This window comes from Salmo salar, chromosome 15 (genome assembly GCF_965601325.2).
Source record: "Salmo salar chromosome 15, fSalSal1, whole genome shotgun sequence".
Lineage (NCBI taxonomy): Eukaryota > Metazoa > Chordata > Actinopteri > Salmoniformes > Salmonidae > Salmo > Salmo salar.
The window spans coordinates 28,604,462-28,621,072 of NC_138305.1; the positions used below are offsets into that span (position 1 = coordinate 28,604,462).

General features: G+C 44.1%; 1 protein-coding gene across 1 annotated transcript in view; it reads left to right on the plus strand.

Annotated features, from left to right (window-relative positions):
- The first annotated feature begins 2,352 nt into the window (after positions 1 to 2,352).
- LOC106571113 (uncharacterized) overlaps positions 2,353 to 16,611 on the plus strand; it is a 53,756-nt gene continuing 39,497 nt past the window's right edge. Inside the window, exons 1-4 of the mRNA XM_045695570.2 lie at positions 2,353 to 6,238; positions 6,455 to 6,566; positions 10,248 to 10,309; positions 11,691 to 12,313. Coding sequence (XP_045551526.2) covers positions 3,410 to 6,238; positions 6,455 to 6,566; positions 10,248 to 10,309; positions 11,691 to 12,313 — 3,626 coding nt within the window. The 5' untranslated portion in view covers positions 2,353 to 3,409. The remainder of the gene's footprint in view (positions 6,239 to 6,454; positions 6,567 to 10,247; positions 10,310 to 11,690; positions 12,314 to 16,611) is intronic.

Sequence of the window (16,611 nt, forward strand, 5' to 3'; positions counted from 1 at the left end):
TTATCTGGTCTGATGAAACCAAGATTGAACTCTTTGGCCTGAATGCCAAGCGTCACATCTGGAGGAAACCTTGCACCATCCCTACAGTGAAGCATGGTGGTGGCAGCATCATACTGTGGGGATGTTTTTCAGCAGCAGGGACTGGGAGACTAGTCAGGATCAACGGAAAGATGAATGGAGCAAAGTACAGAGAGATCCTTGATGAAAACCTGCTCCAGAGCGCTCAGGACCTCAGACTGGGGCGAAGGTTCACCTTCCAACAGGACAACGCCCCTAAGCACACAGCCAAGACAACGCAAGAGTGGCTTGGGAGATGTCTCTGAATGTCCTTGAGTGGCCCAGCCAGAGCCCCGACTTGAACCCGCTCGAACATCTCTGGAGAGACCTGAAAATAGCTGTGCAGCAACGCTCCCCATCCAACCTGACAGAGCTTGAGAGCATCTGCAGAGAAGAATGGAAGAAACTCCCCAAACACAGGTGTGCCAAGCTTGTAGCGTCATACCCAAGAAGACTTGAGTCTGTAATTTAAAAAAAATTCAAAAAATGTCTAATAACCTGTTTTTGATTGCTCATGATGCAGTATTGTGTGTAGATTGATGAGCGGAAATAACAATTGAATGAAATTTAGAATAAGGCTGTAACGTAGCAAAATGGGGAAAAGGGAAGCGGTCTGAATACTTTCCAAGGTCACTGTACATGTCTGTCATTGAACAACCCCATGCCATGATTAGATAGTGAAAAATGTCTTTAAACAATAAAATATAATTTACCAACAGTTCTAAAAATGAATATATAGCGTTTTGGAAAGAAACTCTTCATATGCGGTGAGTGATAGTAACTATTAGTAATGGAAATCCTATTACATCTAAAAGGGATTTATTGATTAGTATTATTTATGTATTATTTCACGTGATGTGTGTGAACTAACGAGATAGAACTCATTACCCCCACCACTGATGAATAAATAGTTGGTGTGTGTGTGTGTGTGTGTGTGTGTGTGTGTGTGTGTGTGTGTGTGTGTGTGTGTGTGTGTGTGTGTGTGTGTGTGTGTGTGTGTGTGTGTGTGTGTGTGTGTATTTCTGCTAGCCACCAGCTATCTTGCCTAGCAGCTACCCGTTGACAGGCGCCTGGTCTGACTGTTTAAGCAGGGCGGGGTGTTGTTGGCCTGCTCTGTACTGGTCACACCAAGTATCCCAGTTAATCTCTCAATGGCCATGTCTGTTTCTAGAGTAACTAATGAAGTAACTTTAAATGCTACGATGTTTGTTAGGTTTGGAGTTTGGCTGTATAAATATTAGAGTGACCGATGGTGACAGCCTGAAAATCTGCACCAAGATTTTAGCAATAGTCATGATCCACTAACACACACACTGACTCATCATCTTTGAACCATAAACCTCTTTCTTCCATTAATCCTTTATGACTCAGGTAGCTTAGTGGTTAACAGTGTTGGGCTAATAACCAAAAGGTAATTGATATGAATCCCAGAGCTGACTAGGTGAAAAATCTGTCAACGTGCCCTTGAGAAAGGGCAAGAGCTCTGGATAAGAGCAATCTGCTAAATGACTAAAATGTCATTTAAAGCCTAATCATAAAGCAGTACAGCAGTCTAAGCTAGGCAGAAGCCTTGGAGACTATACTGTAAGTCTCAACCCAAGTTCTATAATTGATAATGTATGAATCTGGTCTGTAAATACACCATGCGGCGATAGCATGCCAAATCAAACAAGTATGAGAAGTGATATGTATAGAGTCATTGGAAAAGAGGTGCCTTTTCAAGTACAACGGACAACTATTACATTTTGGACGTTCTTATCCAGAGTGACTTACGGGAGTGATTAGACTGTGTGTGTCTTGCTCAAGTGCACAACATATACATTTTTCACCTTGTCATCTCGGGTATTCCAACCAGCTACTTTTCGTGTCACTGGTCCAATGCGCTAACCGCTAGGCTACCTTCCCATACACACCATAATATGTCGTTTGTAATTGGTTGTGTCCGTTTCACATAGCTCTAAAACGTTTCTATTCTCCTTTATACCTTTATATTACCATCTAAGAAAAGAAGAGTAACTTTCTATGTAAATAAGATTGAACAATAAGCGTTGTAGGTGACTACGCACCTGATTAGTGTTGTGTTGATCAGTCAGTACACATGAGAGAATGGAGACCTCCACACCTCCTTTTTATAGACTCCTGAGTTCTGGGAGAAAGAATTCTCTCTCTACTTCACAGTCCAATTAAGCTTTGTCGACGAATTGAGGGGACAAAGTGGATGTGTGTTAGATCCAGCCATGCTTGAAGGGGTACAACGGAAGTTGAATAGAATAGCTCACCAGAGTACATATCCTACTCCAGATCCTACTGCATCAACCCTGTTTAACCTACAATCAGTCAGCACGTCAATCTGGGTGTGGTGTTCTGTGTTGTACTGTTGTCTGGGTGGACACCAGAGTACCACTCCAACGGGGAGCTCTTAGGGTGTAGTCTGATTCACTCGAACACTGTGGCTACTACTGCTCTGGACAGAGTCTTCAGTGAACAGGGAAGGAAAGGAGAGGCTGGAGCATTGGAAGGGGAGGACTGCTCAAGTCTACTGCAGGGAAGGATTGTTTTTTAGTAAGAGAAGGAAGGAGGAGAAGCTTCAGGGTCGGTTGTGGAGGAGAGAACCAGACCAACTGTCTGATACTGTGGCTGCTGCTGACAGACTGTCTTCAGTGAAGAGAGAAGGTGACAAAGCTGGAGAGTTGGATGAGGTCTGCTTCAGTCTAGTTGGAGAAAAAGCTAGAGGGATCTGAACAGAAGACAGGGATCTGAACAGAAGACAGGGATCTGAACAGAGAAGGAGAAGATGAGACTGATGATAGAGTTTTTATTAAAGCTAAGTAGAGCTCATGAATGTGTTGCAAAAAAGTACTGGTAACTCACTGCATGACTAAGTACCACTTCTGGGTATTTTTCCATGCTGATGTTTCTTCCTCACAAAACATTTTGGTGGTGAATGGTATCCCCATCAACACCTTCAACTTTTGGAGGACTTTTCAAATAATATTACTACTCAAACTTCCTTCAACTGTTATTGTGACTACAAAAAAAGGAAAATCAGTTTGAATATATATTTTTTAATAGTTGGATTTAGATGCCTTTCTTATTTTCTAGTTATTTTCCTCTGGAGCAGACGCAGCATGTGTTTCTGGAGGTGTACGGATGTACTGTTTCCCGTCAACACTGAATGGCCACATTGTGTTGGACTAACACATCATTACCTGGATCAGAGACAGATTCAAGTACGTTACATGCATTAAAGTGAACGGTGTGTGGGGCGATCGCTGGACATGCTTTGGACCTCAATCATATTAGTTGTTATGATTTATTTTTGATGATTTAAATCTGGATAAAGATCTCAACCATGGACAGAGTAAACAGGAACGCGAACGGCAACACTGATGCTGCTCAGAGGAAGGCCTCTTCCAACCCCATCATCTTCACCCGCTCCGACCGGTCCGAGTCCCAGAGGCCTGATGTCGAGACGCCGGTCCTGAAGTTCTTCCGGACTCTCTCTGAAGAGACAGACACTTCTCCCGACACTTCTCCCGGGAACGTCAACAGCAGTCATGGAACATCTGTTGAAGTCAATGGAAATGAGAGGACAGGAGGGGATTCAAGTGCAGTAGGTGTGGTTCAGAAGAATGGAGAATCCACCACCCCCACCATAGTTGTACGGGCCAATGAGAGAGAGGAAGTATGTGGAACAGAGGGCTGCAGGGAATTGGAGTCTGTAGATGGGATGCCACCAGGGACTAGCTGTTCTGTGGATTGTGACAGGAATGGAGGTCTGGCTCAATGGATTCCAGAAGCACCGAGTGACATCATGGACTTAAAGGAGGATGATGCAAATGGTAAATGTCTTGTCGAGTCAAAAGACTACATCACAGATAAGAAGACCCATTTACAAGGATATGGTGGGTCAACAGACCAATCGGATGGCTGCATTCCAGAAAGGACATCTCACTTACAAGGATATGTGGGGCCAATGGATTCTTTAAAAAATGAACTGAAAGTGTCCATAGACAAACATAGGAACAGTGGAGCATCAGAAGACTGCAATAGGGAGGAGCCTATAGACACAGACACGCAGTGTGCTACAGGTAGCACCAATCAGGACGTAGCCACTGACTGTCCCAGTACAGACCAGTCAGAGATAACTGACCAGCAACGTCTGTACAGATCCACAGACAAAATTCATCAAGATATGTTAAATAGTGATGAAATCAGTAACACTGATGACAAAGACACCGCCAAGGATGTTCGCAACAACACAGATGAATCTACAGACAAGCACAACATACTGACCTGGTTAACAGACAGTGAAACCAATCCAGCAAGCAGCAGTAAACAGGAAACATGTACAGATGATAATCAAATCCAAGACTCACCAACACCTGATGATGATGTGACCAGAGACCTTGCTAACCCCTCTGCAGTAAGAGCTGGTAAACCTCAAGACTTACCAACACCTGATGATGATGTGACCAGAGACCTTGCTAACCCCTCTGCAGTAAGAGCTGGTAAACCTCAAGACGTACCAACACCTGATGATGATTTAACCAGAGACCTTGCTAACCCCTCTGCAGTAAGAGCTGGTAAACCTCAAGACGTACCAACACCTGATGATGATTTAACCAGAGACCTTGCTAACCCCTCTGCAGTAAGAGCTGGTAAACCTCAAGACGTACCAACACCTGATGATGATTTAACCAGAGACCTTGCTAACCCCTCTGCAGTAAGAGCTGGTAAACCTGACACCAGTGGAACACCATCTTCAAACAACAGAACTGTGGTTCTAACCATGATCAGGACTGAACCTGTTTCTGAGGAGCAGCAGCATTCATTCGCTGAAACGGAGCATGTTGTTGGTACAGGACAGACTGAGGAGCCAGGATGTGGGTCTAGCATTGAGGTGAAGGTGAGAGAGGAGACCTACCCACACTCAGATTCAGACAGTCTCACTGGGGCAGTAGTGGAGACAGGAGAGACCGATACTGGGAATGACAGGGTGGTGTCTTGTCCTTCTGAAACTATGCTGTGCTCTGAAGTGATAGAGAGAGCACCTGTATTGGCAAAGTCTACAGCCGGGCCTTCTCACCCAACAAGTCCCCAGGGGCCAACCTCAACCCCAGGTCCAACCAGTGGCCCTCCCCCTGGCACCACCTCCATCCGAGCCACCTTCTCCCTCGGTTCTCCGGTGGAGAAGCCCCTCCAGCTGCCTGCCCTCTTCAGTGGTCTGAGGATCCGAAAGAAGGGAGCGGCAGGGCCGGATCAGGACAGAGTGGCCCTGATCAAACCACCATCACCATCAGACCTGGGTGTGAACAAGCCTGTGAGGAGAGAGCAGAAGACGGTTCGCAGGAGGCAGGGGACTTTCTTGGACCAGCTCTCCCAGTTCCTGAACATAGAGAAGGATGATAACAGTAAGATGAAGGAGTCTACAGGAGAGGAAAGGAAGGAGTCTACAGGAGAGGAAAGGAAGGAGTCTACAGGAGAGGAGAGGAAGGAGTCTACAGGAGAGGAGATGAGGGAGTCTACAGGAGAGGAAAGGAAGGAGTCTACAGGAGAGGAGAGGAAGGAGTCTACAGGAGAGGAGATGAGGGGGTCTACAGGAGAGGAGATGAGGGAGTCTACAGGAGAGGAGAGTAAGGAGTCTACAGGAGAGGAGAGTAAGGAGTCTACAGGAGAGGAGAGGAGGGAGTCTACAGGAGAGGAGAGGAAGGAGTCCGAGCCGTCAGAAGAGTCTAAAGAATTCAGCGATGAACCTGAGGAAGGGAGGGGGGTGAAAGAGAAGACAGAGAAGGATACAGAGACAGAAAAGACAGAGAAGGATTCAGAGAAAGAGAAGACAGAGCAGGATACAGAGAAAGAGAAGACAGAGAAGGATACAGAGACAGAAAAGACAGAGAAGGATTCAGAGAAAGAGAAGACAGAGAAGGATACAGAGAAAGAGAAGACTGAAGGACGGTCTGTGATAAAGCAACCGGAATCTTCAGAACCTTCTGAGACTCTAGAACCCTCAGAACCTAAGGGACCTCAGAAGCCTCCCTCCAGTGCGGAGGTGGCATTTGATGCGTTCAAGGCCTTTTTTGTCCCCAGGCCCCTGAGGAGGGACCAGGATGCAGTGAAGAGGAAGGCCTGGATCTTTGAGAGAAACTTCAAGACTCCTGAAAAGATAACTGATTCAAAAGTATGTTGTCTTGATCTGACCATGATTTCTCTCTATCGTCTGATATGAGTGAATGGGGTAATCAGTTGGAACGTTATTTAATGTTGTTGAAGTGTTCCCTAATGTTGTAGGAACTTTCACAGTTTGCTGGGACATTCATTTCTGTGTTAAGTGCTTAATGCCTGAAATATAGACTGTCTTGAAATATTTTTTTAATATTGTGCCTCTGTCCGCCAGTTGCGGGCGTCGACCCCAGGTGATGGAGAGGACCGGTCCACCCCAGGCCGTCTGCAGGCCATCTGGCCCCCAACTAAGGAGGAGAAAGTGGGACTGAAATACACAGAAGCCGGTAAGGACCCAAAGGACAAAAAGCAACTTAAAGTAAACAAATATTCACTATGGGTGGAACCCTACGGTAACTTGAGGTACGTGTGTGAGATACCTCTGATTATATAACATATTTAATGATGTCAAAGAGAGATTTGGATGGAAATTCAAGTTCTATGTACAGGTCTCAAGTTAGGATTCAGCCTGTGGCCTTGACCCATGCAGCAAGCCAGGCCAGCTCTTTGCTGTGACTAACTGAGCTCTATGGCTTCAATTCCATTTCAATTCCAGTCAATTCCAATTCCACATTTTTCTCATTGAAAATAATTGGAATTTCAATGTACTTCCTGAATTGACTGGAATTGAAATGAAATGAACCCTGTCTGAAAGTTACAGTATGCAATAGAGACAGAACAGTGGATAGGTAGAGAGGGAATGAGAGTGAGAGAGTGTGAGAGAGAGTCAATGTTTTCTCTGTAGTATCTCTGTAGTAAATGTAAAATCCCATGATCTAACGGGAAGGTAAATACTCATACTATACTAATGGGAAGGTAAACACTCCTCCACCCTATCCCTGTGATTGTCCATAGTAGAAGGCTGCCTGGATTCTAGATGACTGATGTCACAAAGGTATTGTTTTGGGACAGGGCTGTGTGTACAGTGGTGCCAGGAACTGTTACATTCACTTCTTCAATTCTTATCCATCCGATAACACATCAGGTGTGTTTGGCAGGGGCCACTCCTTGTGCTCACACAGGCACCAGCTGATTATCAAAGAAATACACAGTACCAGTCAATAGTTTGGACACACCTACTCATTCAAGGGTTTTTCTTTATTTTCACTATTTTCTACATTGTAGACTAATAGTGAAGACATCAAAACTATGAAATAACACATATGGAATCATGTAGTAACCAAAAAAGTGTTAAACAAATCAAAATATATTTTATATTTTACATTCTTCAAAGTAGCTACCTTTGCCTTGATGACACCTTTACACACGCTTGGCATTCTCTCAACCAGCTTCACTTGGAATGCTTTTCCAACAGTCTTGAAGGAGTTCCCACATATGCTGAGCACTTGTTGGATGCTTTCCCTTCACTCTGCGGTCCAACTCATCCCAAACCATCTCAATTGGCTTGAGGTCAGGTGATTGTGGAGGCCAGGTCATCTGATGCAGCACTCCATCACCCTCCTTCTTGGTCAAATAGTCCTTACACAGCCTGGAGGTGTGTTGGGTCATTGTCCTGTTGAAAAACAAATGATAGTGCCACTAAGCTCAAACAGTGTCACCAGCAAAGCACCCCCACACAATCACACCTCCTCCGTGGGAACAACACATGCGGAGATCATCCGTTCACCTACTTTGCGTCTCACATAGACATGGCGGTTAGAACCAAAAATCTAAAATTTGGACTCATCAGACCAAAGGACAGATTTCCACTGGTCTAATGTCCATTGCTCGTGTTTCTTGGCCCAAGCGAGTCTCTTCTTCTTATTGGTGTCCTTTAATAGTGGTTTCTTGGCAGCAATTCGACCATGAAGGCCTGATTCACACAGTCTCCACTGAACAGTTGATGTTGAGATGTGTCTGTTACTTGAACTCTGTGAATCATTTATTTTGGCTGCAATCTGAGATGCAATTAACTCTAATGAACTTATCCTCTGCAGCAGAAGTAACTCTGGGTCTTCCTTTCCTGTGGCGGTCTTCATGAGAGCCAGTTTCATCAGAGCGCTTGATGGTTCTTGCGACAGCACTTGAAGAAACTTTCAAAGTTCTTGACATTTTCCGGATTGACTGACCTTCATGTCTTAACCTCTTGGGGCTAGGTGGGACGCTAGCGTGCCACCCGTGGTGCACTCCATCAACAGCAGGTGCATTTCAAGAGCGGCAAATTTGAATCCAAATAAATGTCAAAATTCAAATTTTTCAAAAATACAACTATTTTACACCATTTGAAAGATAAACATCTCCTTAATCTAACCACGTTTTACGATTTCAAAAAGGTTTTACGGCGAAAGCATACATTTAGAGTATGTTAGGACAGTACATTTACAAGAGTTGTGTGTAATGTTTTGTCAAGTCAAAGACAGGGTCACCAAAACCATAAAACCAGCTAAAATGATGCACTAACCTTTTACAATCTCCATCAGATGACACTCCTAGGACATTATGTTAGACAATGCATGCATTTTTAGTTCTATCAAGTTCATATTTATATCCAAAAACAGCGTTTTACTATGGCATTGATGTTGAGGAAATCGTTTCCCTCCAATAACCGGCAGTCAAGTCAGCGTCACAAATTAAATAATTAAAATTAGAAAACATTGGTAAAATATTATATTGTCATTTAAAGAATTATAGATTTACATCTTTTGAACGCAATCAACTTGCCAGATTTAAAAATAACCTTACTGGGAAATCACACTTTGCAATAATCTGAGCACTGCGCCCAGAAAAATACGCGTTGCGATACAGACTAGACGTCATGTTGGGGAGATCTAAAATCGAAAATACTATGTAAATAATCCATTACCTTTGATTCTCTTCATCAGATGTCACTTCCAGGTATCACAGGTCCATAACGAATGTAGTTTTGTTCAAAAAAGCTCATCATTTATGTCCAAAAATCTCCGTCTCGTTAGCACATGATGTAAGCCAGCCGGACTTCTCGTCATGAACGAGGGGAAAAAATATATTTCCGTTCGTTCAAACATGTCAAACGTTGTATAGCATAAATCATTAGGGCCTTTTTTAACCAGAACATGAATAATATTCAAGGTGGACGAATGCATACTCTTTTATAACGTATTGGAACGAGGGTACCCAACATGAACTCGCGCGTCAGAGTCTAATCGGCCATCACCGTTCCATGGCTCTTGTTCGGTCAGATCTCCCTCCAGAAGACTCAAAACACTTTGTAAAGGCTGGTGACATCTAGTGGAAGCAATAGGAAGTGCCAAAATATTCCTAAACCCCTGTGTTTTTCAATGGGATAGGTTTAAAGTCAATACAACACATCAGGTATCCACTTCCTGTCAGAAAATGTCTCAGGGTTTTGCCTGCCAAATGAGTTCTGTTATACTCACAGACACCATTCAAACAGTTTTAGAAACTTTAGAGTGTTTTCTATCCATATATAATAAGTATATGCATATTCTAGTTACTGGGTAGGATTAGTAACCAGATTAAATCGGGTACATTTTTTTTATCCAGACGTGCAAATGCTGCCCCCTAGCCCCAACAGGTTAAAGTAATGATGGACTGTCGTTTCTCTTTGCTTATTTGAGCTGTTCTTGTTATAATATGGACTCAAACGCATTAAGAAGAAAATAAGTTCCACAAATTAACAAGGCACACCTGTTAATTGAAATGCATTCCGGGTGACTACATCATGAACTGGTTGAGAGAATGACAAGATTGTGCAAAGCTGTCATCAAGGCAAAGGGTGGCTACTTTGAAGAATCTAAAATCTAAAATATATTTCATTTGTTTAACACTTTTTTGGTTACTACGTGATTCCATATGTGTTATTTCATAGAATTGATGTCAAATAGTCAAAATAAAGAAAAACCCTTGAATGAGAATGAGTGGCAGTGTACATCTATAAATAGTTGTCATGAGAATGTTTAGGAGAACACAGACTTACTGCTGCCTTGTGGTTCAGTTGTATATTTCATCACGGTCTGCTTGTCCTCCAGAACACCAGGCAGCCCTCCTGCAGCTGAAGAGAGAATGCAATGAGGAGATGGAGAAGATACAGGTCAGTAAAGCACAGTACTACATCTCCTTTGCTAACTGTGACCCAGACACAGATTTCGCCACAGACCTGTAGGTCATACAGCTGTTTTTCCTATTCCTTTACATAATATACAAAAATTAGTTTCCTAACCCTAACACAACCCTAACACAACCCTAACACAACCCAAACCCTAACACAATCCTAACACAATCCTAACACATCCCTAACACACTACTAACACAACTCAAACCCCAACACAACCCTAACACCATCCTAACACAACCCTAACATAACCCTAACCCAACCCTAACACAACCCTAACACAACCCAAACCTTAACACAATCCTAACACAACCCAAACCTTAACACAATCCTAACACAACCCTAACACAACCCTAACACACTCCTAACCCTAACACAACCCTAACACAACCCTACACAACCCAAACCCTAACACAATCCTAACACAACCCTAACACAACCCAAACCTTAACACAACCCTAACACAACCCTAATACAACCCTAACACAATCCTAACACAACCCTAACACAACCCTAACCCACTCCTAACACAACCCAAACCCTAACACAACCCTAACACAACCCTAACACAACCCAAACCCTAACACAACCCTAACACAACCCTAACACAACCCAAACCCTAACACAATTCTAACACAATCCTAACACAACCCTAACACAACCCAAACCCTAACACAACCCTAACACAACCCTAACACAACCCTAACACAACCCTAACACACTCCTAACACAACCCAAACCCTAACACAATCCTAACACACTCCTAACACAACCCTAACACACTCCTAACACAACCCAAACCCTAACACAACCCTAACACAACCCTAACACAACCCTAACACAACCCTAACACACTCCTAACACAACCCAAACCCTAACACAACCCTAACACAACCCAAACACAACCCTAACCCTAACACACTCCTAACACTAGACCTAACACAACCTTAACACAACCTTAACACAACCCTAACACAACCCTAACACAACCTTAACCCGAACACAATCCTAACAGAACCCCAACACAACCCTAACCCTAACAGAACCCTAACCCCAACACAACCCTAACACAACCCTAACACAACACTAACACAACCCTAACCCTAACACAACCCGAACCCTAACACAACCTTAACCCAAACACAACCCTAACACAACACTAACACAACCCTAACCCTAACACAACCTTAACCCAAACACAACCCTAACACAACCCTAACCCTAACACAACCCGAACCCTAACACAACCTTAACCCAAACACAACCCTAACACAACCCTAACACAACACTAACACAACCCTAACCCTAACACAACCTTAACCCCAACACAACCCTAACACAACCCTAACCTTAACTGCAGGAGGACTTTTGGAAGCAGCTGCGCCAGATGAGAGGGGACAATGAGGAGCGTGTATTCCATCTGGAGTGCAACCTTGCCCGGCTACAGAGCGACCTAGCACTGGGTGCCCACCACCGCCGTGGAGACCTCCGAGACGTGGCCGTATCCACGGGAGATGACCTCTCACCCCGGACCGTCCACACAGTGTGCGTCCAGACGGACCGCCAGACCTTTATCAGAACCCCTGAGGATGAGGAGGGAGGTGTCAGGCTGGGCCCCCAACCGCCCCTCAACGTGCCTAAGAGACTGGGCCTGGCTTCTATCAGTCTAAATCTGTCTGGACAGGCTACCTCTCCCTCTTCTCCCTCTTCTTCCCCCCTTCTTCTCCCTCTTCCTCCTCCACCTCCTCCTCCTCCTTTCCCAAAACAGACCCAGGGACTTGACAGCCCTCCTCCAACCTCTCCACCAGGCTGCAGCCCTCCACCCCCTCCACCTCCTCCACCGCCACCAGGCTGTGTTCCCCCTCCCCCTCCAGGAGGTCCTAACTACAGTGTGTTGGTGGATAAACCCCACAGGAAGCCTGCTGTGGAACCAGCCTGTCCCATGAAGCCTCTCTACTGGACCAGGATACAGATACAGGACAAGTACGTGTTACATCTAACTATCAATCAATCACTCAATCAAATGTTTCTTTCCCCAAAGTTGTCTTTTTCTTGTATAAGGTAACAAAATCGTTATTGCTCTTCCATTTTTACATTGCAAACACCGTTGTAAAGTTGTTGTTTTTTACTTTGCAAAACACAACAGATAAACCACTGATCCCACCTCGATGTTCACACTTATCACTGATCCCGCTCACCTCGATGTTTACACTTATCACTGATCCCGCTCACCTCGATGTTCACACGTATCACTGATCCCACCCACCTCGATGTTCACACGTATCACTGATCCCACCCACCTCGATGTTCACACGTATCACTGATCCCACCCACCTCGATGTTCACACTTATCACTGATCCCACCTCGATGTTCACACGTATCACTGATCCCACCCACCTCGATGTTCACACGTATCACTGATCCCACCCACCTCGATGTTCACACGTATCACTGATCCCACCCACCTCGATGTTCACACTTATCACTGATCCCACCCACCTCGATGTTCACACTTATCACTGATCCCACCTCGATGTTCACACTTATCACTGATCCCACCTCGATGTTCACACTTATCACTGATCCCACCTCGATGTTCACACGTATCACTGATCCCGCACACCTCGATGTTCACACTTATCACTGATCCCGCCCACCTCGATGTTCACACTTATCACTGATCCCGCCCACCTCGGTGTTCACACTTATCACTGATCCCACCCACCTCGATGTTCACACGTATCACTGATCCCACCTCGATGTTCACACTTATCACTGATCCCGCTCACCTCGATGTTCACACTTATCACTGATCCCACCTCGATGTTCACACTTATCACTGATCCCGCCCACCTCGATGTTCACACTTATCACTGATCCCACCTCGATGTTCACACTTATCACTGATCCCGCCCACCTCGATGTTCACACTTATCACTGATCACGCCCACCTCGATGTTCACACTTATCACTGATCCCACCTCGATGTTCACACTTATCACTGATCCCACCTCGGTGTTCACACGTATCACTGATCCCGCCCACCTCGATGTTCACACTTATCACTGATCCCACCTCGATGTTCACACTTATCACTGATCCCACCTCGATGTTCACACTTATCACTGATCCCGCCCACCTCGATGTTCACACTTATCACTGATTCCGCCCACCTCGATGTTCACACGTATCACTGATCCCGCCCACCTCGATGTTCACACTTATCACTGATCCCACCTCGATGTTCACACTTATCACTGATCCCACCTCGATGTTCACACTTATCACTGATCCCGCCCACCTCGATGTTCACACTTATCACTGATCCCGCCCACCTCGATGTTCACACTTATCACTGATCCCGCCCACCTCGACGTTCACACGTATCACTTTTCATAATGAATAATACACCACAGGACACGTCTAAAATAATTCTAATCAAAAGAAGCAGAAGCAGACATCAATCAGCAGCTAGCATGGTTCTGAATGTTAGGAACCTGTAAAAGAACCCCAGATTTTCCTACACTTAATATTTCCTGACACGGTAGGATATTTAGTACATATAGAATACTAGGTGATCACCTAGTTCCACCATTGTCATGTTGATAGAGCATGTTTTGATTTCCATTTTGATTAGATGTACATTTTACCTGCAGTAGCAGTGGCAGTTGATATTTAACAAGGTTATCTCCCCTTAACACCCACATCCTGGGGTCCTTTTTCCTAAAGTTCCCTAAGTATGGACAACTCCATCCCAGTGGATACAGACGACGTTTCAGCGTCTAGTTTTGATTTACATTTGTTTGAGTTGTCAGCTCATGTGAATACGACATGAAATCAACAATAAATGTCACCATGTCACTGAATGTAGGTTAAATGTTGGGTGCTAAAAAAAAAGCCCTTATATTGATGACTTTTTGCAAATCCAATCAGTTTTCCACATTGATTCAACGTCATCACATTTCATTTTTGTTTTTAAGTTATATGGAAACAACGTTGATTCAAGCAGTTTTGGCCCAGTGGGATAGGACATTTGTCAGTTATCTTATTATCAAGCAAATACAATAGTTACAGGTCATATAAGGAAATCAGTCAATTTAAATAAATTCATTAGGCTGTAATCTATGGATATCACATGACTGGGCAGGGGTGCAGCCATGGGTGGGCCTGGGAGGGCATAGGCCCACCCACTTGGGAGCCAGGTCCACCCACTGGGGAGCCAGGCCCAACCAATCAGAATGAGTTTTTCCCCACAAATGGGCTTTACTACAGACGGAAATACTCCTCAGCTTCATCAGCTGTTCGGGTGACTGGTCTCAGACGATCCCACAGGTGAAGAATCCGGATGTGGAGGTCCTGGGTTGGCGTTGTTACATGTGGTCTGCGGTTGTGAGGCCGGTTGGACGTACTGCCGGATTCTCTAAAACAACATTCAATTCTCTGGCAACAGCTCTGGTGGACATTCCTGCATATGGAACATTTCTGGGATCTTTTATTTCAGATAATGAAACATGGGACCAACACTTTACATGTTGTGTTTATATTTTTTTGTTCAGTGTATGAAGCCATTTTACATCAGCAGTTGTCACAGCACTTTACAGTAACCCGGTCTAGATCGGATCACTTAGCCTGTTCCCAGGTCTGTTAGTGCTGTATAGTATAGCCAACTTCTATGGTCGTTTTCATGACAAATAGACCTAGGACCAATCTAGCAATCTTGCACTATTTTGTTCAACCACATTTTGGTTCCTGTTAAGCCTTTTCATTCCTTGTGGGATATGGGGTCCATTGACAAATTGCTTCCATCCCAACCTTTTTCTAGGTTTGGCTCATAAGAGCCTGGTCTAAACGTCTTGGGTGGCTGTACAGTAGACAATTTAGTGTCGTCTGCCAGTAATACAGGAGGCATTGATTTTTGTGTGTCGTCCAATCCATTGGCCATCCTCTCTATTGTTGCACTTTAATCTGAAACCTTTTGAAGGAACTTGTACCCACCCACAGCTCTCCATCGAGCCAATGTAGACAACTGCAAACTGTTATGTTATGAGTGTGGCTCTGTTAAATTGCTGTTGCACCAACAGCCTCCCTGGATGGTCTTTCATCCTGGTGGTGATTGCCAGAGAGAAAGGAAGAGAGAAAATAGCGCAACATTTGTTGCTGCCAAATATAGTGTCACCTTTGCACTTTTCTTAAATAATTCCCTATTTCTTAAAAAATAAGTTGAAATTGAAGAAAACGTTTGGTCTCCACATCATGTTCATGGATTTTCAACATTGTAGAACCAATTTATTTTTGTAAAGTTAGATTTAAATTGTTTATTTAGAAAATAAGAACAAATGGCATGGACAAAATTATTTTCAGATCTCGCCATAGGTTTTAGATGTGATTCAGATGTGTACTTTGCTGGCTTGGGTGCTTTTTAATGTGTGATTGGGGTTGTTGTCCCGCTGGAAGATCCACAACCTTCAACAGAGATACAGTATTTGGACACTGGGTTGAACATTGCACTCCAAAAAACCTTAATAATCTGCTTCTAAATTGAAATTGTGAACTAAATTAAAATTGGTTCTGCAATGTTGACAATCCAATAGCATTTTTTTCAATTTCAATTTATTTGAGAAGAAATAAGGGATTATTTAAGAAAAGTGCAACGGTGCCAATATAAATCAAATCAAATCAAATTTTATTTGTCACATACACATGGTTAGCAGATGTTAATGCGAGTGTAGTGAAATGCTTGTGCTTCTAGTTCCCACCATGCAGTAATATCTAACAAGTAATCTAACCTAACAATTTCACAACAACTACCTTATACACACAAGTGTAAAGGAATGAATAAGAATATGTACATAAAAATATATGAATGAGTGATGGCCGAACGGCATAGGCAAGATGCAGTAGATGGTAAAGAGTACAGTATATACATATGAGATGAGTAATGTAGGGTATGTAAACATTATATAAAGTGATGGCTGTTTAACAATCTGATGGCCTTGAGATAGAAGCTGTTTTTCAGTCTCTCGGTCCCCGCTTTGATGCACCTGTACTGACCTCGCCTTCTGGATGATAGCGGGGTGAACAGGCAGTGGCTCGGGTGGTTGTTGTCTTTGATGATCTTTTTGGCCTTCCTGTGACATTGGGTGGTGTAGGTGTCCTGGAGGGCTGGTAGTTTGCCCCCAGTGATGCGTTGTGCAGAGCTCACTACCCTCTGGAGAGCCTTACAGTTATGGGCGGAGCAGTTGCCGTACCAGGCGGTGATACAGCCCTACAGGATGCTCCC